We start from the raw sequence: 26,701 nt of genomic DNA on the forward strand, positions 1-26,701 counted from the left end.
GAACTCTGTTGCGGCCAGGGCCAGGTCTCTCTTGTTTATGTCATTTTACTGCAATGCTCCAGACAAGCTAACCCAGGACAGTTATCCTGTCCCCGCCTCCTGCATCCCTGGAAGTGCACAGCTTACAGAAGTGCCCCGCCGCATCTGGCCTTTTATGTACATGCCGGAGATCCAAACCCAGGTCGTCAGGCTTGTGTGGTGGCGAGTGTTTTCTTTACCCACTGAGTCATCTCCCTGGTCCAGTGTTCCTGTGTTTAACCCTTTCTTTCACCAAGTCCCACTCAGTAAACAAACGGAGGATGGCTGGTGTTCGATTCTGAACTCTTAATTGAAATGAGGAAGGATAGTGTTTTCATCTGTGACTGTCTGCCACTGTGACACTTGGAATCGATGTGGCGGTTGCTTCTTCACTGAGCAGTAAGCAAAGTCCCAGGGGACAAAGCCTTCCTTTTAATAGGCTGTGAGGCTGTGAGTGTGGCGGCCTGCTGGATGCCCTGTGTAGCCTGAATCCGGGGACCGTAGCACAGTAGCACCAGGCCACAGAACCCTCACCATGTGTGGCATTAGACTTCTTGGCTGGTAAATAACATTAAAATTTTTCAATAATTAATGTAAATTTGAGAATTTGCCCCTCTAAAAGTTCCTTCTTAGCCACCTGAACGGTGGTACTCCTGGCGCTTGGTCTGTGCAGTTTGCATTAGCGGCCCTGTGGGGAGTGGGCTTTGAGATGCAAATGTACTGGTCTCAATTAAATGCCTTTGTTGTGCATTTACACTCAGTTCCTTTGCTTTCTCTGACTGAACCGAAAGAAAACAGTACCAGGGTAGTATATCTCACCAGTGGCATGCCTATAGAAACAGTGAGGCAGTTTAGTCCTCTACTTAAACTCTAGTTTGGGACACCTCTGAGTAGTGGTTTTATTTCTCCTTGCTGAATAAAGCCTTTACAAATACAGAAAAACCATCATTTACTCCCAGGCAGTTCTATTCAGAGAGAGGTGTTTGAGGGGCAAGAGAGAGCGAGGGAGAAAAAAAACTGTATTTCTTGGGACCATTTGTTCGAAGTCTGTGCCTCCAAGTGGGAATAGCCTCCGGCCTGGGTTTGGATGCTGACAGGACTTGCCTGAGAAGCCTCTCTGCCTCTGCTTTTATGGAACTTGGGAAATTTCCCATCTCTCTTTTCAGCCAGCCAGAGGCTGGTGAGTTTAGAGTACCATTGGCTCTATTTGGGTTGCGTAAGGGGCTACTAGTAATAGGTGAGTGACAGTACAGATACTCCTAAATATGGCTCCTGAGAACAGGAGAGAATTAACTAACATCCACTAGGAAATAAGTTGATAGATTTTGATTGTAAAATGTGTTGGATTTATGAGCTAAAGGAGACACGGTGGAATGGTCTTTTGAATTCCTCCCATCTCATTGGTACTTGTGGGAAGTATCCTATGGTTGGGGCTCTTGTGCTGTGTTAAAGAGAGTGCTCCTGTCTTCTTCCCGAGGCATGGCTGGGCTGGAGGATCTTTGAGGTTGGGGCACATCCTGTCTGCTGTTGGAGGCTGCCAACTGACTCACCCAGGGCTCTCTTCGCCTAACCGGTGCTTTCTCTTCAGAGGATCCCTTCTGAATTCTGTGTTTCTCTGCCCGAACTGAGAACTGTCTGTCTGTATGAAAGCCCAGAGTTTGATTTCCCTTGGAATGGTTTGTTCAGTAGCATGATTTGGGGTAAGCTTAGATCTAAGGCTGGATGGGGGCTGATAAGGTATAATAAACTAATGATAAGTCGGCATTTTTAAGTGACCTAGAGCCTCTGTAGTAACTTTTACAAAATGCGCAGGCAAAAAAACTGATCAGAAATTGATCTTTTCAATTTGGTCATTTCATGGGTAATTAGACGGTAGATGCACAGTAATTACTGGCATATTAATTTGAATGGTTGCTTTGGCCTTTCCCACGTGGTGAAAGACAAGGGTGTCGAGACTCCAGCTTAGTCCATGTCTATTTAAAGTAAAGTGTTTCTCAGTGAAAAGGGCTAGTTAGGAAACCCCCGAAACAGATCTCAAGTTTGCTCCCCAGGGAGTAGGTGTAGATGCCTGACCTTAGAAGTTTCTGGGGGGCCTTGGCTGCCCACTATTGTAAGGCCACTGGGGAGAGGCTGGGTCCTGCCTGTTTGTACTTCCCAGCATGGGGGCCAGGCTGCCACCAGAGGTCAATGTGGATATTATGGTCACATTTTAGAAAGAGAGCTGTAATTATGACTCTAATTATGTACAGTTATGCCTACAGAGTTAAACACAAGGGCACCTCCTGCTTGGAAGTCTAAGTTAATTGCCTACAGGGGTCACAGGGGTGCTAACATCTGTCCCCTTCCCCTATATCCTCTCTCCCAGCCCTAGCCAGACAGGCATGACCTTGACCCTGCTGGGCTCATCCTGCTGTTTGAGTGTCAGCTTTGACCATTGGGTAGCACCTAGTACATGAGAGGGTTACACATTCAACTCCTGTCCCAGGGCAAAAAATAAAATTCAAGTGAGTCACGATGCAGCCTGCCTTCCCTGATAGCCTTCTTCCGATGCAGCGTCACCTGGGTGTTCATGTCATGAGCCTTGTTTTTTATTCAGGAAGAACATTACTTAACCTCTGGACAGGTAGCCTAGTGTTTTGTTTTGGTTTTGGGGGTTGGTTTGATACCATTGTTGTTACTGGTGGTGGTGGTGGTGGTTTGTGTGTGTGTATGTGTGTGTGTGTGTGTGTGTGTGTGTGTGAGAGAGAGAGAGAGAGAGAGAGAGACAGACAGACAGACAGACAGACAGACAGACAGACAGACAACAGACACAGAGAAACACTCACTTGCATACTCGCCTGCTTATATCCATTTCTTTCTGATCTTTTTTCCTAAGATGCCCTAAACAGGGACCACCAATTTCTGGTAGTAAATTCTTCCGGGACTCCAACCCAACTCTAGGAGCAGGTGTGCCTTGGAACACGGACTTTTTCAGGTTTTGAGGCTTGTTTCCTCTGGCTCCTGCACCAGCCAGTGTCATGCCGAGATGGATTCTTTCATCCTGGAAAGTGGCTTGGCACATAAGTCCAGCTGAAGCCAGAGTTAGAAGATGCCCTGCCTGTGGAATTACTCCGTTTCCGCAGCATGGGCCCTGCGGCTCTCAGTGGAGGCCAGGCCGCTCGGACAGTCTCTACGGCCAGGCGAGAGTGGGTGCCAGAATGCCAGGAACTCTGAGCCTTCTACAAAGGGAGGAAGGGACGGGGCAATAGCTGACCTTCCAGTAAGGGTGGAGTGGGTGGTTGGGAGAGCTGTGCACTGGGCGACAAGCTGGCATGGTGGAGAAGGGAAAGCAGACTGAGGACAGGCAGTCCACCTGCCACTTAGCTGCCCAGCTGCCTGGCACTCCGATGGTCCCAGCAGGTCTCTGTTCTCGTCTCAAACACCCTTCTGCTTCCCAGACTTGGCATGGCTGCCCTCCCAGAGAAGACTGCGGGCAGTCTGTGAGGGCTTCGGAGCTGTTGGAGGAGTCCACATTTCTGTTCTGCCCCACAGGAAGCCAGCATGCGACACAGGTTCTAGCTATATCCCTAGTTGGAAAACAAACAAAAAGCTACCGGTGAGCAAGGGGTGTCCGAGCAAAGAATCTGAGCCTAAAGGGCAGCTCATGGACTCGCCTCCTCTCCCGCGCCCCATGGGACAAAATCCTAGCCTGTACCAAGTCTCTTGCCACCTTTCTCCTTCTCTTCAAGTCTGAAAGTTTAGACTGTTTTGTACAATCGGTTTCAGCTCATTTGACTCCCAGGCAGTCGGTAGAAAGACATCTGTCAACTAGTCAGAGGCGTTACATAGGCAAACATTCGTGAAATTTAGAACACCAGATGAAAGGTGTTGAGTGATTATCAGGACAAAACCTGCAGCCACTGTGCTCACTTGCTTTGGAAGCAGATTCAAGAAAACAGACAGTGTGGCATGGACCACTCTGCCTGAGTAACAAGACGTTAGAGGAAAGCGCTCAGAAGAAGACGTCAGCGGGGAGCTCCTTCCTGCTGCCAAGTGTGGAAGCATCTCCCTGGAGAGTGCTAGCATGCTGCTTGTGTTTTCTCTAGTTGAGAAACAGCACTCTGTTTCTCAGTGACTCTGAGGTCCTCCAGCCCAGACAGCTTCCTGCCACCTTAGGGATGAGCTGTGTGGACCTAGAGAAACCACAGCCCTGGCTGGCACCTGACTCCCAAGCCAGGAATGCCTCCTGCTCAGTTCTGACCCCGTGACCTTTTCCCAGCCCCTTTTCAACAGGAAACAGAGTCTGGGCTAATGAGTGGGTTTGGTTGGCACAAATGACAAAGCTTCGTTTTGGACTAGTGAGTCGCTTAGAGAAATGTTTTCTTGGTTTTCAGAGTTAGTGGTGAGGCTGTCCCTTGAAGCTAGACAGTTCTTTTTTCTTTTGGGTTTTTTGTTTGTTTGTTTGTTTGTTTTGTGGGGGCAGGTTTTAGCTGGAGAAGGACTTTGCAGATGTGGAAATGAGAACCTCCTGACACCTGAGCGACAGGTGTGGAACACACACACACACACACACACACACACACACACACACACACACACTCACCTACCTGTGGCCTTACTACGGAGTCTTTCTGCTCCTGCAACTGGCCATTAGTTTCAATGGTTTATTGTTGGTTTTGAACTTGTCTTCAGAGCAACAAGAGTTTGAGATGCTCCTTTGGATGCATCCTGTGTGGAGAATGAGATTCAGGGAGCCGTGTGGTCTCTCTGGGTCTCAGAAAACCCACCTCTGAGATGGAGCTGGTGTTCGTTTAGTCAAGGTGTTCTTAGTGCCTCTGTCTCTGAACCCCAAAGACAACCTCTTGGGGGCCTTTCTTTCTTTCTCTCTTTTTTAAAATTTACATAGCTTTGTGTGTGTGCCCATGTATTTTTATGTTCGCACAGGTGTGTTTGTGCCACAGCACATGTATTGGAGTCAGAGAACTTTCAGGAGTTGGTCTCTCCCTCCAGCTTGTCTAGGCAGAGTCTGTCTTGTCTCTGTAGAGGTAATGGGATTACAGACGCAGGCCACATGCAGCTCCTGATGGTTTACAGGATTTGAACTCAGGTCCTAGGGCTTGCTCAGTTACCACTTTCATTTTCTAATCCCTCCACCACTTCCCCTGCCTTCAGAATATTTTATTTCAGATCGAGGCGTCACTATGCAGCCATAGCAGGCCTGGTTCTTTCTGTGCTGGCCTCAAACTCATGGACAACCCCCTTCTTTTGTTCCCAGGGGCCAGGATAATAGCATGCCACACTCTCGTCCAAGAGGTCCAAAGTGCCCGGTGCTGGGGCTACAGGCCTGTATCACCAGCCCAGCTGACCTTGAATGCTTTCTTTTGATGTGTTCCTGGTGTGCTCAGTGTCCATCCGTCTCGAAGGCAATGTTTGAAGTTACACCCTGGCATCAGCCTTTGTTAGTGAGCATTTGTGTTCTCCCACTTCCTGGTGATCCTCTTTCACCTACCCCTCACCCCATAGTTCTGACAAGAATCTCTCAATCCTTATGCCTGTAGATCCTCCATCTAGTTCCTGTTTCTTCCCTGGTGCTCCTCACTCAAGGCTTCTGTCTTCACAAGGCTTGGGCAGAGAGGAAGTAGAGCTACCAGTGGCAAATGACGTCACCAGAACTAACCCCTTCTGCTGGCCGGACCACTTGCAGCTGTTTTAGATGTCTTCACTGACTGCAATGGAAGCCAAGGGCTCCAGTGATTTCAGAGTCACAAATGTATATATAGGGATTGTGCAAGAGGAGGGCAGAGGATGCAGGCATTGGCCACAAGGTGACTTTTTAATGCCTGTTTTTGATGTGTTCTATTTAAGACAGTGGTTCCAAAGTTGTAGCACATGGACACATTCACTCAGCCACTGTTTCTCTCCTAGCATCTTACGGACTAGACAGTGCTTTCTCCTGCACTGTGGAATGCTAAGCACCACCCCACCCAGTCATGACAATCAAAGATTTTCTAGACTTGGCCATATGTCCTTGGGCAAGGGAGAGAGACATTGCCCCAGTTGAGAAAGGCGGGCTCAGTTAGAAGTGAAGCTGAGCAGACCCGCTTCATCCCCAGGAAACGGTGTGCTCCCCTGGGCGTTTTATTGCTTCTTTCTTCCTTTTCTAGTGTTTCTTGGTCCCAAGAGTTGATCAAGCTCTCCGTTTCTAGGAATTAAGCAAACACTTCTGGGAGTGTCATTCTTATACATAATTATAGAAAATGGATAAAGACATTTCAGAGCAAAAAGATCTAGCGATTCACGGGAAGAGAAGGCTTTCTGTAAGGTCTCAAACAAATGGCTAACTAAAGTGTTTATTAACATCAGAACTGACACTGGCCAGCATGTTCTCCCCCAAGCCCTACCTGTTAAAGGGTCCTTGAGGCTGGCATAGTCTTCCCCCTACTCTGAAGTCTCCAACCCAGGGACTAGGCTGCCCTTCCTCCAGCTTTTCTTCCTTATATAATGCAGCCATTTTGGCTACACTGGCCCCCTTTCCTTTCTGGCGTCTTGGCAAGCACTCCAGGCTTCTCTCTTCCTCTCCACTATCCCCTCTCCTCATGGCCTTGCTCAGGCTGCCAGTCGTGTCCACTGTTGACCCTCCCAGATGCCTCTGCCTGTTTTCTCCCTTACATTTATAATAAACCATCTCCTCAGCCCATACCTAGGAGCGTAATGTCCTCCTTTTATTTCCTTTTCCCTTTCACTTACGTTCCTCTGGGTTTTCAGAGGCCATGTTGTTCCCAGCCTCTGGCTTTGCCTTCCTGCTGCAAGGAGTCTTATCTTTCCTGTATCTATGGAATTCGGTGCTGCCTGGTTTTTTTTTTTACAAACTGGAGCTCCTAGTGAATTCCACTGTCCATCCAGAGCCCTGCGCCCAGGTACCATCCCCAGCTGAGGCTGGGTTCTGTTCACCCGAACAGTGGAAGATAAAGCCATCCATTTGTTCATCCTTGGAAGCCAAGCTGTTGGGCTCCAAGTATCCTCTTAGGTGCTGAGGATAAGACAGCGGGTAAGGTAGTGCCTTAATGGCCCACTTGCTTTGTAGAAAGGAATATCAGAGGACGCCATTGTGTGCATCTGATTGGCCGTACGTGCACTTTCATATCCAGTATGTGTCATCTGTTTGCCACATATGTTAAGTCTTTTGATTAGTTACATAACATCGTATCACCTGGTAAGTCCTTGAGGTATAGGAGGAGCAGGAAGGGGACACATTCACTACCTGCAAGATCAAGAACTGATCATAATTCTCACCGTTCCCATCTGAAAACTGTTCGGCCATTGTCATTTTGGTAGTTCTATCAGCTCTGAACCGTTTTGTTTTTGGAAGTGAGGACTAAGCTAGGCATTCCTATTGGCCTGTCTATTCTGAGGTTGCTTAAACACGTGTCCTTTTCAGACACTTCTGTCTGGAACCCAACAAGTCACACCAAGAGCTCACCCCCACAGGCCACGGCTTGGCAGGGAGTGGCAGAGTCTCCCAGCCTTGGTAAAATTGTCCTCTGCCTCCAGAGGCTTTGGAGGGTCAGCCATGAGTCAGAAAGGGAAAAGGGGTGTCAGGTGACATTACAGAAAGCTGTGGAAGCTGGTGTAGACCCTCGCTCCTCTCATGTCTGCAGTCACCCACACCATTTTAAAATGAGTGAGGTCAGGCCCAGCAACAGGAAAGTTCCATATTAGCAAGCAGCAGACCCAGGACTTGAACCTAGCAGTCCTCCTCCTGCCTGCTCTGTCTAGGGCTTTTCCCATCCCACCCACAGAGGGAAGTCTCCACCACTCCCAAGTGGACCCATCTCCATGTACTGGGAAAGCAAGGTTCAGTGTTATCCTAATCCAAGTAGCTGAGAAGCCTGCTTTTCTCACTAGCAAGGTTCGGCCTGTGTGTACAGTCAAGAGAAGAGGCTTTGAAAACGACCCATGCCGACCTTTCTCAGTCCTGTTCCCCAGAGAAGCGGCAGCGTGATAAGAAAACCACATCAAAGATAAAAATTTTGAAATGGGCCGTTCAGAGAAGCCACACTGGTGCCCAGGCACAATCAAGGGTTCCTTTAAGACGGGCTTCGAGACTGGCTCTGCATGGAGGGTGGCCATAACTCTGTCAAGCACCCAGTGACAGATGCTGGATGCTGCAGTGAATTAACCTGCACCAGCATGCAGAGCTGGGGACCACTGGGGAGAACCCCTCATCCCAAAATGAACTGGCATGCAGTTTAATTCTCCCAAGCCCCTCTGCCTCGCTATGGTTTTCTAGAACACAACAGAAATGTTGCTCCTGTCAGCGAGGTCTTTGTGAGTCCTGGACAAAATACCATCATCTTTTCTTAGACAGATGAGCTGCACGGACCCACGATATTAAACCCCTCCCCTCCCCTTCAGCAACTCAAGGACAGCTCCACAGCCCATCCACCTCTGGAACAGAAGTATCCCCCAGTCCTCAAAAACTGTTTCCAGCTTAGCCCAAATGGGCACGTCCATCAAAACATGTCTCAGTTTCAGGAGGTTGATTTTATTGAATGCCAACCGGCAGGTGGATGGGGTGAGGGACACCTGTGAAGGCCCTAAGTGCACTCACTGAGTCAGCCTGTCACTGGGGAGCAGTGAGGCTGGTCCCCAGAAAAGCTGAGGTGGAAAGAGGAAGGACTGGGTGGGGCTGGCCATCATGGTGAAAGGCACAGGAGTGGAGAAAGGAGGGAGGCAGCTGTGCAGAGGCAGAGCGTGCGCACGCACTCACGCACGTGTGCACACACACACACACACACACACACACACACACACACACACACACACACACACACACACACACCCCATTGTCAAAACTTTCAATGATGTTAGCAAAGGTTGCCAAGATACATTACTAAGTGAACAGAAACGAGGCTGCAGCCACCTGTTTACAGATAGGATGGTCTTTCCCTTTTTAGCAGATTCATTCTAAGACCCTCAGTGAATGCCTAAACTGCCGCCGATACTACCATCGTGCGCGCACACACACACACACACACACACACACACACACACACACACACACACGTTATGTTAGATCGTGGGAAATCTACCTGTTACATTTCCCCAGAATTCCTAAAGAGAGAGGAGGCAGGGCATGGGTGCTCTGAGAGCACCAGGATCTTCATCCGTGGAGGCATCAGATATGCTGCATCTGTCCGGGTGAGGGGTGTGGTGGTGTTAGCATCCGGTGCTTGCTGACTTGGGCATGTCTATTTGACTTGATTGGGTGGGGGGTGGGTCAGCATGGGGGAGAACCCAAGTTCAGGTTCTGCTAGTTTCCTGCTATTCTGCTTCTCAGGCTCTTCCGCTAAGGCTGTGCCTGCCCGTGACCCTCAGACGTCTTCCCAAGAAGGAGTGTAGAGGATTGTTTTATCTGCTGCTTTTCTGTCTGAGCTTCCCCGTTACCCAGGCATGCTCCCCTGTAGAGATGGGGGACCACGTGGCCAGGGCCACTCAGGCCACCTGTGGCACTTGAAATGGCAGTGAAGCTTTGTATGGCGAGGAAGAAGACGCAGAGTCCTTCCCAAAGCGGGACCAACCGCCTCAGGGCTTTTCCCTCGCTGCCCGTGGGGACTGAGGACATCACTGCTGGGGCAGCCAGGACTCATGTGCAAAGGGGACCATGCAGCTTTTCTGTGAATCGCTGAGCATGTAGCAGTGGGGAGGGATTGACTGTTGGAGCAATGTCTCCCCAGGAGTTGCCAAGGAAGCTAATTTACCTGTTTCTCATACAATGTGCTTATTAAAATAAACTTTTACTCCATTATGGTGTGTAAGTAACAGGCCTCCTGCAGGCAAAATAGAAAAGGGCAGAGTGAAGTTTCTTTACCTTTTAATTTTTTTCCTGAGGCATTGTCTTCTGAAACCAGCATCATCCATATTATTAATCGCTTGTGGGGCTTTATCATGCATTGCATTACTCCCTTGGAATTAAACTGCACATATAAAGTATGAAAAATGTACTTTTTTTTAAACAGTAAAAAAGTAATTTTCTCGCATAATACCCAAAATAAAGTGCCATGGAGCCATTAGTAGTAAATTGAATTTTTTGGTATGTAATTTGTACAAAAACTGACAAGTACGAGGCCCCCTCTCCCCAGTCATTAGTTACTGGGTTTAGCGGACACAGAGGCGGTAATCTGCAAGGGCAGGCATTTTGATGTCGACTTCAATTGCACACTTCATTTATTTGGACAGGGGACAGGCGGCAGCTTCTGTCACGAGGCCTCACTGCACTATTAGCGAATCTCGCCCCAGGGCAGCTGGGACGTTGGGCTAGGGCAGATGTTCTTTTCAGCCTATTCAGTGACCATTCTTGGGGGTTGTTTACTGTCGCCATGGTGACCTTCATTTCCATAGCAGCAGAGCTGCTGTTTCTCAGAGGGAAATGAATTTAGTTATAAAGGGATAATATTTTTCTCTGTCTCTATATAACCTGCCATCTGTCAACCGGTGGATTGGTAAGTATTCAGAAACCTATTAAAAATTATAGCAATAAAGTTGCGAGCATTCGTGGAGGGAGCAAATTAAAAGCAATAATCAATGAGGCCGTAAGCACCCTGTGCCTCAACGTCAGAACTTTCTTCATTCTTTTCTTTATATTTTATGCGCTTTGCTTTTTTTTTTTTAATGCCTTCATCACCTCCAACACCGCTGTGTGCACACACAGCCTCATAAAATACGATTTCCATTCTGCTGACGAATGGAAATGACCGAATGTCTTGTGTGTATCTCTCTGGGTGCAGGTGTATTCAGTGCTCTCTCTTCACATGATGCTGGCTCCCCCCAATATTAAAGAGTCCCAGACTGACAGCTCACCTACTCCTCCACCCCAGGGTGAAGACTGAGGGGCGCCTAGATCAGCAGCTTATTAGATACCCACAGTGCAGATCCCAACATTAATAAAGCAAGAAGAGGCTATGCTCATAGATTAAAAAAAATTTTATATACATATATATGTGTATGTATATATATAATATATATATTAGCATATTCCTTGATTCTTATCTCAACCTCTGAGATCCCTCATTTAGTTCCTGGATTTTTTTTTCCTCTGTCACATTCATAAGCTATAACTTGCAGGGGGAAGAACATGCACACACCAGCCCTGTTGTAAATAATGTTATTTATTGGTTGATTTTTCCAGATCCTGACATTGATGCTGCCAGTGCCATGATGCTTTTGAATTCTCCCCCTGAGATACAAGCAGGTTGTGAGTAGATATTTCTATAGCATACAGCACCATAGTTTGTGAACTTAACCTTCTCGTTTACAGCCCAGGCCCTAGGAAGAGCTAATGTTCACACAGCCCCAGCACTTGTAGCTTCCCTCTCAAAACTAAGTGTGTGGTTGACGTGCAGATGCATGTACGCACACAGCCATGCATATGTGTGAGCCAGTGCAGAGGTGTGCTTCCGAGCACGAGAGAGCCCTCACGTCTTGTCAGGACTGAGGAGAAACAGACCCTGTAACAACTCTGCTGGTGACATTTCTCATGCGGGATTCATCCCCAAGACTTTGTAGGAGAAGGTTCCCTGGGCCACCTTCCCCGTGGCGGAGCTAGCAGTACCAGTTGTAGACGTTATTTTCTGTGTAGGTCTTTGGTAATATTAGGGCGCATTCTGGAAAGTTTGGTCCACCCATGCTTGGCTTAGCCTTAAAATGGAACCACAGTGCTGTATCACATCACCTGTACCCTGCCTACAAGGCAGCCACAGGACAAAAGGCAAGGCTGATGCAGCTAAGTAGGGCTCCCTGAGCAATGTCAGCTTAATTAAGACATCTCTTTTTCTTGTTCAGTCTTGACTCTTGCCCCGTACCTGGTTTCTTTACTTTTCTCATCATTATAGCCAACCTGAAATGAAGATGGCTGTGCTCTCCTCACAACTTGAGGCCAGCGCCTCTGTCCACGCCCCACATCTGGCCAGAACCACACTGAGCCGAGGGGTGGTGCAGCAGGATTTGCTTTGTTTTCTGTCCGGGCGCTGCTATGTCTCACAAGTGCAGAAAGTGACTTGGCATGCCAGATCCTCTTGAGACACTGCTAGGGGCTAATGCATACCTGTCTTGTGCCTGTGACCAGGTTTCCAGCTAGTTTGGAGCTCTGGCCTTCTGAAAATATCATGGCCTTCTAAGCAATGAGAATTTCCCCCATATAGGAGAATGTAACATTTCCCACAAGAAAGCACCCATCCTTAATTACATCCACAGTAGATTTCGTGTGGACTGATAAGAATTCCAGACATGCATTCGCTCATACCTGTATGTGTATACACACACACACACACACACACACACACACACACACACACACACACACATCCATATATACACACCCTGTCTGTAGCCTTCTTGATAGTTTTAGGAAATTTAACAGCTTCTTTTCTTCTTTGTACCTATTTTAAAAGATCCAAGAGATACCACCAAGCGTTCTCAGACAACCTGGTCCTCTGCCTGATGCTGCCCTGACTGCAGGAATCTCGTTCCCCTCTGTCAGGGGATGCCATTCCTGACATCCGGAATGCGGGGCTGCTCCCGGCCAGCCTTTCCCACTGCTAGGCCGACAGGCACCAGGCGAAGCCCTACAACTAGCTGTTAACCCCACCAGCCCAGAGCTGGCTTTTAAGTAATGTTTTTAAGTTTCAGAGAAATCTATACTTAAGAATCCATTCTTAGCCGGCATTTCAGGAAAAGTTACAGACTCCGATCGTAATCAAGTCATGGGCTGGAAAGGTCCCTCTGATCAGGTCGCATAGCCCGTCTGAGTGGAAACACAGGTGGGCTCATGAGAGCTGTGTGAGCTTCAAACCCCCTCCTCGGCTCACAGCCACTCTGTGCTGTGTTTATTACTTTATGTGTATACACGTGTGATGAGCTGGTCCCTCGGTTGAGGAGGAGAGTGGTGGAGAATGCAAGCGGCAAGGGATGTGGGTTGAGCACTCACAGATCTTCAGTGTCTTTCCTGAAAAATCTCTTGTTCCGGGGCTCTTGACCACAGGTCGAGTTCTCCTGATTTGCTAACAGGATGGTTTTTTAATATTTTCTTGTCCAAATGACCCTCTCCCTCTCCTTCCCTGTAACTCTCCTACCGTAATTCTCTTTCTGGAATATCCATCGTCCTAGTTGTATCAAAATGCTGAACTGAGTCCATGTGATAAATGTATAGACTCTTTTCTCATCCTTTTTAAGATGGGGTTCCATGTGACCCAGGCTGGCCCCAAACTTCCTATGTAGCCAGGGATAGCCTTGAACTTCTTACCCTCCTTTCTCCATTTCCTTCGTTTCTCTGGTGTGCAGCCCCATTCCCAGTTTTATGTGAGCTGGGGATTGAAAGGAGGACCCCATCCTCCAGCTCTGAAGGATCATTTTAGAGGGCTTTTTACAAAGCTTTTAACATTCTGTGAGAAGTCTAGTCACAGCGTTCATGAGGGCCCCAGGCCAAGAAGGCTCTCCAGGGCCCTAGCAGGCACCAACCAGGATGCCTGTGAAGGTTACGGAAGGAGACACTCCCAGGCAGGAGCAGCAAATGTAGACGCGAGAATAAGGAGAGGGGAGAGAGGCACTGGCTTCATATTTGCCTTTCGATCTGACCTCTAGTCTTAATCTGGAGGTCAAGTGTAAGCATGGCCAGTGACAGGCTGCAGAGCCCCTAAAGATTGGAACAGCGCCACAGTTAGAGATCGTGCCAAATCCACCATTTCCTAGCGGACACAACCAGATGCAAGTGTGTCCAGCTGTCGACCAATGCTCCCGCCAGCTATTTCTAACCCACTCTAGCAGCATCTTTATTTTCCTTTACATTGCTGGCTTTCTTTCTTTCTTTCTTTCTTTCTTTCTTTCTTGGGAGGGGGGAGGGGGGAGGATTGGCAGGGTTTCTCTGTGCAGCTCTGGCTGTCCTTGAACTCACTCTGTAGACCAGCTCAGCCTCGAACTCAAGAGATCAGCCTGCCACTGCCCGGAGTGGGACTAAAAGTGTGCGCCACCAGCCCCTGGCAATGGTGCTGGTCTCTTGCTGTGAGATTTGAGGCAGTGCTTTTCCTCCCCAAGGAAGAAAGCCTTACAGAGCCAGGATGACAAAGCCCCCGTTACCTGCCTTGCTAGCATTTGTCCAGGCCCAGGTATGACCCCCCATCAGTAAACATGTCAAGGCAACAACCAGCCTCCCTGATGGAGTGCAGGCTGCATGTATGGCAGCGTTCGTGGCTGGATGCCCCAGTGTGAGTGCACACAGACCTTCTCCCATGGTCAGAAGCTAGGCAGCATGGCTCCTGAGAGCTCCATATGTTTCCTGCCTGTTCCCTCCCCTTGGGGCTGGTTGCTGTGGCCTGGCTCTATTTATAGAGCCTCCTCGTGCCTTGCTATTTATAGCTCCCTGCTTCACCCCCAGGCTGCCCCTGTGAGTGGTGAGCTACCTACCTCATCTCCTGGCACTGCTCTCGCCTGGCAATTACAGGCTGGTTTGGTTGCTAGAAAGGGTTTTTTTTCCCCCTTTGTCATCTCCCTTTGTAGCCACTGCACTGCAGGTCACCAGAAGGCAGCCCCTTAGATCTCTTCCTTGTTTGGCATCTCTAAAGCTAGCGTGGAGCTGGCAGACTGGACACCCCCAAGCTCTGAAGCTGAGTGAGTTCTAGCAAAGAATGTGCCTGAGACACTAGTGAGAACCCTGGAGCCCTGTGCACCCAGCAGTGGCTGGACTGGAGTCCAGAGGGACCACCACCTCTTGTTTCGCTAGCCTACTCCAACTTGAACGAGCCAGTGAGGTACAGCTAATAAAAAAAGCCTTGGGTTCTCACACTTTGTCCCCTGGTATAACCTACAGTGTTTTGGGATGTGTTCTGCAGGGAGGGCCATCGTGTCTTAAATGCTCGAAATGCCACTTCCCGAACAGTCAGCCAAGAACATAGCTGTCTGGTCAGCTCCCTAACTTCTGAAATGAAACTCTTATCGCCTGCTCCAGCCTCCTCCTAAAGAGTGGTAGCACAGACTGACTTCAGCTTCTGGTATCTCCTTGACAATCCTTGTGAATCATCTTTAACCCCCCGTGGAGAAACCAGGTCACTATTACCCATCTCCAAAGGCTTAGATAATCCCTGCTTGGAATTTTCCCAGAGGCGGAACTCCAGATAATAAGGAAAACAACAGACCGGACCTAAGAGGGAAGGGACGTGCTGCCTGGACCTGGGGTATATGTCAGCCATGTCAGGCTCCACAGAAGAGAGCCCACAGGAAACAGGCTGTGCCCCGCTATGCCAGCCCTTCCCCAGTTTGCTTCCAAGCAGGCAGGTGGCAGGGGGGCCTCCGGGGGAGGAAGGATGACAGGAATGGCCTGCTGCTCAGCTTATGGCCTCTGATAGTGTTAGCCAGGGCTGCCCTCCAATGACAGAGTCGAGAGCTCCCCACTGAGGTTAATTTTAGATGTTGCAAAGACTAAGGCAGGTGTCTATGGAAAGGGAGGATGGTGCGGCGCTGAGGGACAGCACAGTGTGCAGGAAGGTTTGTTTTATACTTCGGATCTTTCGGGGGGAAAAACGAGTTTTATATGCTGTGAGGTGTCTGAGTTAGCAAAGTACTCGCTACACAAGCATGAAGAGCTGAGTCCCAAAAGAGCGTGTGTGTGTGTGTGTGTGTGTGTGTGTGTGTGTGTGTGTGTGTGTGTGTGTGTAGTGGGGATACATGCCTGTAATTTCAGTGCTGGGGAAGCAGGAACAATTAAGTCCTAGCTTCCCTGAAACAGACTAGCTGACATGGCTGAGGATGTTGACAGGAAAGCATCCAGTGTCAACCATCACAAGAACCTGTACATGTGTGCATGCCCGCTGCATGTACACAGAGACACAAAGGACTCCTAAGGCTGCACTGTCACTTCAGGCCATAGCATCTGCACTGAGCCGCGCTGCCTGGTTATCCCTGGTGAGGTGTGAGTGTTGCAGTCTAGCTAACTTCAGGGGGCTTGGAGACATTGTGTGACTTAAGAAAACATAGCTGGCCAATAACTGCTGGGGAGTCTGCTGCTGAAGCCTGTGTACTGGGCCCAGCAACCTGTCTCTTCTCCCAGGTTGCTGGGAGAAAAGATGTGTACCCGGTCTGTAATAAAAGGCTGGTGCTAGAGGCTTGGACCCCTTCTAGTGGGAGAACAGAGCTAGAAGTTGGCTGCAAATGTGTATTTTCTTAAGTACCTTTCTGAGCTACAGCCTGATTACATCTCAGAACATGAGGTGACCTAGATGGCTTGTGTTGGTCTTTGAGCGTGGTAATGTTTTCAGGAGGTGGGTAGTGAGAGAAGAAGGTATCTTAGTTAGGGTTTCTATTGCTGCCTCAAAACGCCATGACCAAAAGGCAAGTTGGAAAGGAAAGGGTTTATGTGGCTTACACTTCCAGATCATAATCCATCCTTGGAGGAAATCAGGACAGGAACTCAAGCAGGAGCCGACGCAGACCCCCATGGAGGGGTGCTGCTCGCTGGCTTGCTCCCCATGGCTTGCTCAGCCTACTTTCTCATAGAACCCAGGACCACCAGCCCAGGGATGGCACCACCCTCAATGGACTGGGCCCTCCCCTGTCAATCACTGATTGAGACAGTGCCTCACAGCTGGAGCTCATGGAGGATTTTCCTCACAGCTGGAGCTCATGGAGGACTTTCCTCAACTGAAGGCTCCTCCCCTGCCCCACCCCCTGTCTCATGACTCTAGTTTGTATCAAGTTGACACACAAATCCAGCCAGTACAGAAGGGAAAGAAAGGTGCTGATTTTAGACCGAGGGCGGGGAATGGCTCATATCCTGCCTAGTGCTTAATGGAAAGTGAGCGGACGATGGCTCTCGGTGCCTTTTTCCACAGAGCCATCGTAGATTGGCTGCACCACAGCTTCCAGAAACCACATTCCTGATGCTTGGGTGTGGAAGCAGAAAGGGGAAGAGGTGGAGGCACAGTTCAGTGTCACAGCTGGCTTTTGACAGCCAGTGAGCGAGCGTACCCATGTTCACCATTTCAGCACTGAGCGTGCTGCCAATGAGGAGGACCAAGGAACGGCAGGTGTTGTCAGAGGCATACAGCGGATCACTGGAGAAGGAGTTCTGGCTTCGGAGGATGAGCTGGCTTACACTCTGAAGCGGTCTCATAGGCTCAGGCGCACAACTTTTACTGTGCTGCCGGGTAGTTTCGAAGTGAACGCAACCCATTGATTGGGGCGATGCTCGAATGCAGAGATGTAAGGTTAGGGTCAACTAAAAAGAATGTAAAATGTCCCTATTAAGCCCTATGCCTTTTAGGTAGTTCATCAGAGGTTTCTGGAGAAGTGATGTGGGCTGGTCAAAGGATGATGATGACAAAGATGATATTAATAAGCCATTAGGCTATGCAGTTTTCCTAGCTTACCTACTTAATCCTCAGAACAATCCAACAAGATGTGTTTATGCCATAGACCTAGGTGGGCTAACCAGTGTTATCTGAGGCTATGCTCCACCTAGGCACCCCTAGGCCCCACCTAGTGGATAGGGTGCATTTCCAACACTTGGTCCCTAAATATGAGAGCTTCTCTAGCCTTAGTAAACCTCCGCCTTACAGATCACTTTGGTGGTCACAGGGAGGGGTTGAGGGTCATGTTCCTGGCTTATTTAAGGAGCCGACATAGCTTGCTTCGGAGACAAAGTAATTAACTGGCCGAGATGGGATGCCTGGTGTCCTCAGCTGCCTCCTTGCAGGCCACTTCCTGCTCTAGACTGCTGCACTGGGCGAAGTCCCAGTGTGCCTGTATTAATTAGTTGCTTCTCTGCTGCTGTGATAAAACACCATGAGCGAAGCAACTTACAGAAGAGAGAGTTTATCTTGGCTTATGGTTCCAGAGGGATGAGTCCATCATGATGGGACAGAGGCATGGCAGCAAGCAGAGTAGCAGGCATGGCCGCAGGAAGCTGAGGGTGCACCTTTTATATCACAGCAGCAAGGCTGTACACTCTCCGAGTCCCACACCCCGAGGGACGTAGTTTCTCTAGCAAGGTCACACGAACAGTGTCACCACCTGGGGCCAAGTGTTCAAGTGCTTGAACCTCTGGGGGGCCCCCTGAGTGCTAGGATTAAAGGCCTGCGCCACCACTGCCCGGCCTGAAAACATATTCTTAGAGACCTGAAAATTATGAAACGTGTGTTAGTGATTTGTTTCATAAAGTATTTATTGTTTACAAATAACATAGGGTTTTTAATTTTGACATCTAGACTGGTTTTCATTTTTAAATGTATAAATTTCTAGTATTTCACTGTTGCTTCTTTGCAAGGGTACTATTTATCCACTTCTCTTCAGTATGGGATTATGCCAGGGTTATAGGGAGCAGAAAAAGGTCTAGAATATTCTTAAGAGAGCAGAATAACATTTGAGGCTTTCCACGGTATCACATAAGAAAGGTGGGGTTCCTCATACTCTGGTTTGCGAAGCTCATCTGGTCCCACAGACATGTCGGCGATGTTTATAGATACAGCAGAAGCTCGAGGCTCGCCCTGCGCTGGGTGAAGCTGCCGTTCAGAAGGTGAATAAAGGTCAAATGCACAGTACTCTCCTATTATGTAAGTCCTTGGGTGATAGCATGCCACACGAGATCTTATGGTTGCTGGGGGAGACATTGTTGAGGACTACTCCAGGGGTCAGTGTGTGTAGAAAAAAAAGCAGCGGGCTGAAGAATGTCTGAGAGGCTTGTGGAGGGAGAGCGGCAGGCCCCTGAAGCCAGCCCATGACTGCAGAAGCCAGGGCTTTGTGGCCAGCCCATCCCTCCAGGGAACCCTGGGGAAAGGGTGTGAGCATGCAAGGTAGAGGGCCTGTGTCCCTCAAAAAGGACTTAACTGTGGTCCCCACCCCCCCACCCCCCAACCCCGCATCATTTTTCTCTTTTTGGATGAAGGCCAAATAAGCAGATACTCTCAACCTTTGACCAGAGCAGGCATGAGAAGTGTGGTTGTTGGGCCGTCAGCAGCCCCATTGCAGTCTTGGTTACATTAAATGCTCTTGACCGAAAGACCAAAGATGAGAGATTTTACTAATAGGTGTAAGAAATTTTGTTTTGTTCTGTTCGGGGTATGCGTGCGTGCATGTGTGCATTGTGCACAGGTGAATATTCGGGCAGGTGTGCGTGCACACCCTCCTATAGAAGCCAGAGCAGGCCACTGGGTCTTCCTCTTCTACTGCCCAGCTTGCTACATTGCAAAGAGGTTTCCTGTTGAACCAGAAGTTCGCTTGGCAAAGCTGGTGCCTCAAGAGAGCTCAGCTCCCCAGTTCTGGGTCAGTGGCACCCCCAGCTCTTTACCAGCGCTCAGCTCACAGAGCAAGCACTCTTAACCACTGAGCCTTCTCAGCCCGCCTTTGTGCTTCTTGTTTTTTTGTTTTTTAACTCATGTTTGATTGATTCTTTTCTAACAGAAGCATCAATAATCTGTAAGCTATATGATGACTCGGCTTGTGCATTATCTTTCTTTCTGTCTTGTTCTCTGTACCCTCTTCCCCTTCTTGTGTTCACAGACATGTTACGCATCACACACACACACACACACACACACACACACACACTTTTTTCTCTTTCAAAACTGCTAACGTCTTTACAGTTGAATTCGCCTGTGACGCCTCTTTTCTTTTGCTTTTCTAGTTTCTCCAGGAGTGATACAGAATGGAGCCAGAGTCCTGAGCCGAGGGCTGTTTCCTGGTGTCCGCCCATTGCCGATCACTCCCCTCGGGATGACGGCTGCCATAAGGTAAGGGAAGGGCTTGCTGTGCGGAGGCTGCCTGGGCAAGGGGACAGGGACACACACACACACACACACACACACACACGTCCTCAGAAGGTGGGAAGATCTAGTTTGGGTGTTTTGCAAAAATCAAAGGAACTGACAGCACACCCAAATGCAGTCATCATCTTGTTTGTCCAGGGAGGAGATGGGATTATAAATTAAGAGTTTTCTTAAAGAGGACAAAATAGCATAGAAGGCAAGGGTGAGCCATTCTGCATCGCCTAAGACCCAGTAAGGAGTGACTGCAGAGAAATCCCACTCATTGTAAACTTTTAACTTTGGCCGCCTGCCACTTGAACCTAAATTCAGCTGTGTTTGAGAAACAAGCAGCCCACTGAAAAATAGACAGACGCCTGACGGTCCTGCAGGTGTGCCAGTGTTCACCTGGGAGTCATCAGCACCTACTACAGGCCAGTGTCTGCCTCTCCTTTGTGTGACAGATTTTCTGAGTAATTCTAATCACTTCCCAATTTAAGTGAAAATATTTGTCTTTCAGGGATTTTTTTCCCCCTTCGACTGAGTGGCAAAGGCCATGTTTGTTTGTCTTGAGTCTGAAGCTGTTATTGACATAGATGAAGTGTTACTTTTATTAGCTGATCATTACACTGCTTGTATTTGCTGGGTTCCTTTGCATATAATTATGATGCGAAATCTCCTCGTAAGAGCATCTGTCAATAGTGTAATTGACTCGAGCGTGTTGACTTTTTACTCAATAACCTCTGAGATTGGCCCATCCTTAGACATTGGAAACCTGCTTATCCTTAAATTTGCCAGGACGAAGAGTGCTTCAGGATGCAGTGTCCAGTTACTGCTCATGTCGCTTAGTAAGCTCTGCCTGCTCCTGCTGCTGAGTTCCCAGAGGAAATTCACTGCAGAGGGTCCATTGAATGGATGGAGCTAGAAACATATGTCAGTTGGAAGAGTGCCTGCCTGACATGCGCTTGGTCCAGTTCCTAATGCTATGTGTGTGCACGCATGAGAGAGAGAGAGAGAGAGAGAGAGAGAGAGAGAGAGAGAGAGAGAGAGAGAGAGAGAGAGAGAGAATTCCAATAGATGGAATGTATGCTCAAACCTGGAGAAGAGGGAGATGGTGGGCCAGAGTTCTTCCCTCATGCCCCTATGTGCTGCCTCCCATTAGGGAAGTCACAAGTCTACGGAATCTGAAACATCTTAGTTTTAATTTCAAGGTCGCTTGCTAAGGAAAAAAAAGTTTTTTAATTTTCACTTTATGCATGTGGTGTTTTGCCCACATGTGTTGCCCTCTGGAGGCTATACGAGGCTGTCATCTCCTAGCACTGGATTTACGAACAGTTGGAGTAAGCTGAGTGCTCTCAACCATTGAGCCATCTCTCCAGCGCCAAGAGTTCTTTTTGAAAATGTTACGTATCTGGATGTGGGGAGCATAGAGGCCAGAGGACAGTGTGCATGAGAGTCCTGGGGACTGAACTCGGATTGGCAAGCTTAGCAGCAAGCGCCTTTACCAGCTAGGCCCTCTCACTGGCCCCCGTATGTCACATCACCCTGATGAGAAAGAACTAAATGCCCCAGTGCTCACAGAAGACTGAGAAAGTGGCTATGAGGTGAGTCCTTGTGAGGGGGGAGGGCAGCAGTGCCCAGAAACTGTGCAGAGGAGGCCAGGAAACAGTCTCCAACCACCAAACCTAACCTGCTTCGTCCTCTATGTTAGGTGCATACCATCCAATTTTTTTGCATTAAAAGGGTTTTGATATGCGTAAGCAACATATGTCTTCCCCCTTCAGCTCACTGAGGCTTATTTGCTTCATGTAGCTGTAACTGAGTCATTTATTCCGCTGCGTGATACTACGATGTGTGATTGTCCCACATTTTAAAAAGCCATTTCGGTCATGTATGCTCATTTCACCAGCCCTTGATACGAAGTTTTTAGGAAGAGTTTGGCATGGTGCCTTTAACCCCAGCACTTATGAGGCAGAGGCAGGCAGCTTTCTGTGAGCTCAAGGCCAGCCTGGTTGAGAGACAACAGACAGACAGACAGACAGACAGACAGACAGACAGACAGAGAATATCAAGAATGTTATCATGGCCAGGCAGTGGTGGCGCAGGCCTTTAATCCCAGCACTTGGGAGGCAGAGGCAAGCAGATCGATGTGAGTTCGAGGCCAGCCTGGTCTACAAAGCAAGTCCAGGATAGTCAAGGCTACACAGAGAAACCCTATCTTGAAAAAACAAAACAAAACAAAAAACAACAACAAAAGAATGTTATCATAGTAACAAAAAATTCTATCCAGTCCTACTTTGCTATAGTTGATCATTGCCAATCACTGGGTTTCAGCCCCATAAAAAGATTATTTTACCTTAAACTAACCAAAGAGTTTTTTCTAATTTTTTTTCTTGACTGTGGTGAGTTGCGTAGCAAATTTGCCAACTCTGAACAACACTTTTATTTCTCAATGCTCATTACGTTTGGCTAACTGTGTTCTCACACCCTGCTGGAATTAGTGAGCTGGCATCTTAGAGACGGATTGTGGCATTTGGTTTATGCAGCCTGTCCCTCTAGCTCTGTCTGTATCTAGTTTTAGTGTCAAGATTATGTTAGCCTCATAAATTAAATTGAGTATTCGCTCTCATTAATCACTTTTCCTGTCCTTTTCTATATGAAACCTAATGTCTTTATTGCCTAATAGTTAATGGAACTCATTTGCAAAGCAGTGTGGTGCTGGCGCTGTCCTTCAGCATGGTTAGTTGTTCATTTAACTTGCGCAGTGATTATAGGGGAAATTGGGCTTGGTATTTCCTGTTGAGCTATTTTGGTAACTCTGGGAATCTGTCCATTTCACCTGTGTTCAAGTATCTTGGCATAAAGTTATTCTCAGTATTTATTATCTCTTAAAATATCTTTTATAGATATATTTGGCTTTTTATTTCATTTGCATCTTCTTTTTGCTTGCTTAATATTGTCATTTCCCCCAAAATATCATTTTATTCAAAAAGCCCTGTTTAAAAGTATCTGTGTGTGTGTGTGTGTGTGTGTGTGTGTGTGTGTGTATTATGTGAGTGTGATGTCCACAGAGACCAGAAGGGGGCATCAGTTCTCCTGCAGCTGAAGTTACAGATGATTGTGAGCCTCCATGTGGGTCCTGGGAACGGAATTAGGGTCCTCTGCAAGAGCAGCCAGTGCTCTTAGTAGCTGAGCCATCTCTCCAGCCCCTTCATTGACTTTTGCTGTTTGTTTTCCTTTCTTTTGTCTTCTACTTTTCTTTGTGTATATCTAGATACATAGTTCAGCACAAATCAATTTTCAAGTGTTCCAGGTGTAATTTTTAAAAATACATCTTTTCCATTATTTACTTGTTCACATATGTGTTAAATCCAGACTATAGTCCGGGTGTGGCAGCACATTCCTGTAATCCCAGCACCCAGAGAGGCATAGCCAGGCAGATGTCTCTGAGTTCAAGGCCAGCCTGGTCTACAAAGCAAAGTCCAGGGTAGCCAGGACGGCACAAAGAAACCCTGTCTCAAAACAAAACTAAACTAAACTAACAAAAAAAAATCCAGTCTACACAATAGCCTCTTCTCTCTGTCTCTCTGTGTGTGTGTGTGTGTGTGTGTCTGTGTCTGTGTCTGTGTCTGTGTCTGTCTGTCTGTCTGTCTTATGTGTGAAAAGCCTGATTGACCCTGAGAGTGGCATGTTGAAATCCCCCATCATACTGTGTGGGTTTGACTATTCTTGCAGCACCCTGGCTATAGAGATGTATTTTGAAGCGGTCTTATTAGAGTACTCATGTTGGGAACTGTTTTCTCCCTTGGTGGATGGAGCATATGTAGATTAGACTATGTCTGTAGTAATGGCATTTGCCTTAAAACCTCCGGCCGCAGCAGTACGACACTGCGCTGACATGCTCTTGTTCTTTTGCTTTAGGTCACCTCTTATTAACAGCGTAGTTTTAAAATCCATACCGCTAATATGTACCTGTCAGACTGAAAGGTTTTGGCCCGTTTTTATTAACATTTGGATTCACTTCTGTCTAATTTTGTACAAACATGTTTATCCCCAGTTTCTAGATTCTTCTACTTCTGAGCATTATTTAAGTGGACAGGAACTCTCCCACTTTCCTTCCGTTTCCTCCTATTTGCCGGATTGGAAGTTACACATCATGCTTCCCTTTTATTGTCATCCCTAGAAGTTCTGACATGAATCTCTTAAAATGTTTGATCAGTTATCTTTAACCTTTGATCAGTACTAAACTTTTTGAATGCTTTCACTTTAGTTCTTGCTACCTCCCAAATCTGCTCCAATTCTTGGCTTCTGTTTTGCACTTCAGTCACCATTTGCTTACCTCTTCTTTGCTAATCATTTCTTCCTAAATATCAGGCGTTCCTTCTTAGATCATGTTCACGTTGCCCAAATACCATTCATAAGAAGTTCCTGTAGTGAGGGTCTGTTTGTAGTTAAAGCCTTGAGCTGCTGTCCATTCCTGGTGTGACAGGTCTAGCCTGAGCTTCTCTTTCACCTTTGGAGTGTTGTCGGCACCTCACCCCCACCCGTTTACCTCACGGCTGTATGGTCAGCTGATGCTTCTCCCTACCCAATGGTATGTTCTTTCTATCACGTCTGTATCTCTTCTTTGCTCCGTTCTTCAGTCTTGCGACGGCCAGCAATTGTCCTGTCATCCTGAGTAGGCTGAGAGTGCTAGGGTGCAGTGCTCTTGTTGGGGCTCATTGTTGGGTCGTGTTGTTTAGTTGCTTGATTTCTGTGGAGTTCTTGTGATCTTTGTTGTTTATCTCTTGGCTTACCTTTTTTATTTGAAAGTGAATGGTAGGCATGGATTTCATTTTTCTTTCCTTCCTTTCTTTTTTTAGACGTAGTCTCATATAGCAAAGGTTGACCTTGAACTCTCTGTATCCACCCAAGTGCTGGGATTGTAGGCATGTGCCTACAGGTGTTTTGGAGCCTGAGATTCATGACTTGGCCTAGACAGTCTGTCCAGGAAGCTCCAGGGATCCACCCATGTCCACCTCCTCAGCACTGGGATCACAGATAGACTCCAGAGCTTTCACATAGGTGCTGAGCAGACTCCTAGCACTGAGCTAGCTCCTCAGCACCAATGCCCAGTGTTTACCTCAGTCCAGCCCTTCCCTCATCCTTCCCACCTCTTAACCATACTCTACTCCATGGTGTATAGTTCATTATTCAGTCCGTAAGAGAGGGTCTTAGCAGGGCATGGTGGTGCACGCCTTTCATTCTAGCATGCTGAGGTAGAGGCAGGTGGACCTCTGTGAGTTTGTGGCCAGCCTGATCTGTAGAGCAAGTTCCAGAACAGCCAGGGCTACATGGGGGCACGGGTGGGGGGTGGGCAGACTGGCCAGGAAGTCACTGTGCCTCAGCCTCCTGAGCACCAGGTTTCTTTACCCTAAATACTGACCTCACACCCTGAATCAGCTTGTCTTAGCATGTGCAGTCTTTGTACCTTGAGTTCTATTGTTTCTCTGCTCTCTGTGTCTGTCTGTCTGTCTGTCTGTCTGTCTGTCTGTCTGTGTCTCTCTCTCTCTCTCTCTCTCTCTCTCTCTCTCTCTCTCTCTCTCTCTCTCTCTCTCTCTCTCCTAATGGTGTGTTTCCCTTGTGTTTAATGGTTTTTAAATGATGAGTCTAGGTTCTGTGGGCGCTAATTATTGGAGTTGAAGTGCATTCTTCCAGAGAGGGATTTGCTTTTCAAGCTTGTGGACACCTGGGGGGACGATGGGCTCGAGTCCATTTTAACTCTCTTGCAGTGACCATAAAATCCATGAAGCTAGCAAAATCAATTTTCCATCCCTGCTTCCCTTTCCTCCTCCATCAGTCTGGTTCCTTGCCCCAGTCCTGGAGTAGGCATTTGTTCCCAGGAAAGGCTGGCTTCCTGATTCACTCGTTGCTCACGTTTCAAGTTATTTTTAAAATTATTCATCTGTGTGTAGAGGCTGGGATGGGTGGGCGCATGTTTGTCTTTGTGGGCCGCTAACACTTCCCTTGTGTTATGTTATTTTTGTGAATGCATGTGATAATGTGTGTGCAAGAGTGTGGTGCCCATCCATAGGACAACTGTGGGTCTCAGGTTCCATCAGCGTTCCCAGGATCAAACGTAGGCTGTCAGGGTGGCACAGGAAGTGGCTTTCACCAGCCCTCCTCTTATTTTCTCGTGAACTCAGGGTGCCTTTAAAATCAACTGCTGTGCCTTCTTTATCTAACACCTTCTGAAGCATAGTCAGAGAAGCTTCTACATGTGTTTCCCTTGCCACCTGCTCAGGAGTGCACACCCCTCTCTTTGCCCTGTCTTTCTTCTTGGGGTCACTTTGGTAGAAAAGCATTGCATTGCCTTAGGTCCCCTACTTCCAGGATCCCTATGTTAACTCTGTCTGCTTTCCACATTCAGCAAGAGGTCAGCCTTTAGGTCAATACCTTAGGAAGGCAACTCTTCCAAATGACAGCCAGTAGGGTCCATAGAGACCCTATGGGTACCAGGTAACCTGCACCATTTAAGTAGGATGGAGCAAATAATTAACTGTAGGGAAAACCGGCAGTCAGCAGAGGCCCCCACCTCGGCCTCTTGGTTACAGACACTGCTCGTTTTTGGCTTGAACTGCTGAGTTCACTTTCTTTATTCCTGTGTAGTTGACAAGAGGATGAGTTCCAGGCCTGAGATTCAGAGCACGTGGCTTTGTTGGGCCTGTGGTTTGAACTCCTAGGGGCCTGGTAAAGTCAGGTGGCTTTCATTTGTGCTAATCTGTAATCTCTGTGAAGATCACAAGCTATAAATTCACTGACGCTGAGAAATTGCTGGCATTTCCACTGCCTCGCATGTGAATTTGAATGAATGAATGAATGAATGAATGAATGAATGAATGAATGGTTTTTGGCTTTGGTTTTGAGGAGGAGACACTTAG

General features: G+C 47.9%; 1 protein-coding gene across 8 annotated transcripts in view; it reads left to right on the forward strand.

Annotated features, from left to right (window-relative positions):
- Positions 1-26,701, forward strand: part of FOXN3 (forkhead box N3) — a 385,252-nt gene that overhangs the window by 349,284 nt on the left and 9,267 nt on the right. For 6 of the 8 annotated variants that reach the window (XM_084792026.1, XM_084792025.1, XM_084792027.1 and 3 more), the window contains 2 exons: positions 11,186-11,251; positions 19,664-19,769. In XM_084792026.1, the coding sequence (XP_084648152.1) occupies positions 11,186-11,251; positions 19,664-19,769 (172 nt within the window). The remainder of the gene's footprint in view (positions 1-11,185; positions 11,252-19,663; positions 19,770-26,701) is intronic. The other 2 variants (XM_084792030.1, XM_084792031.1) reach the window with 2 other exon arrangements.

Source organism: Acomys minous (assembly GCF_964271855.1).
Source record: "Acomys minous genome assembly, chromosome: 8".
Classification (NCBI taxonomy): Eukaryota; Metazoa; Chordata; class Mammalia; order Rodentia; family Muridae; genus Acomys; species Acomys minous.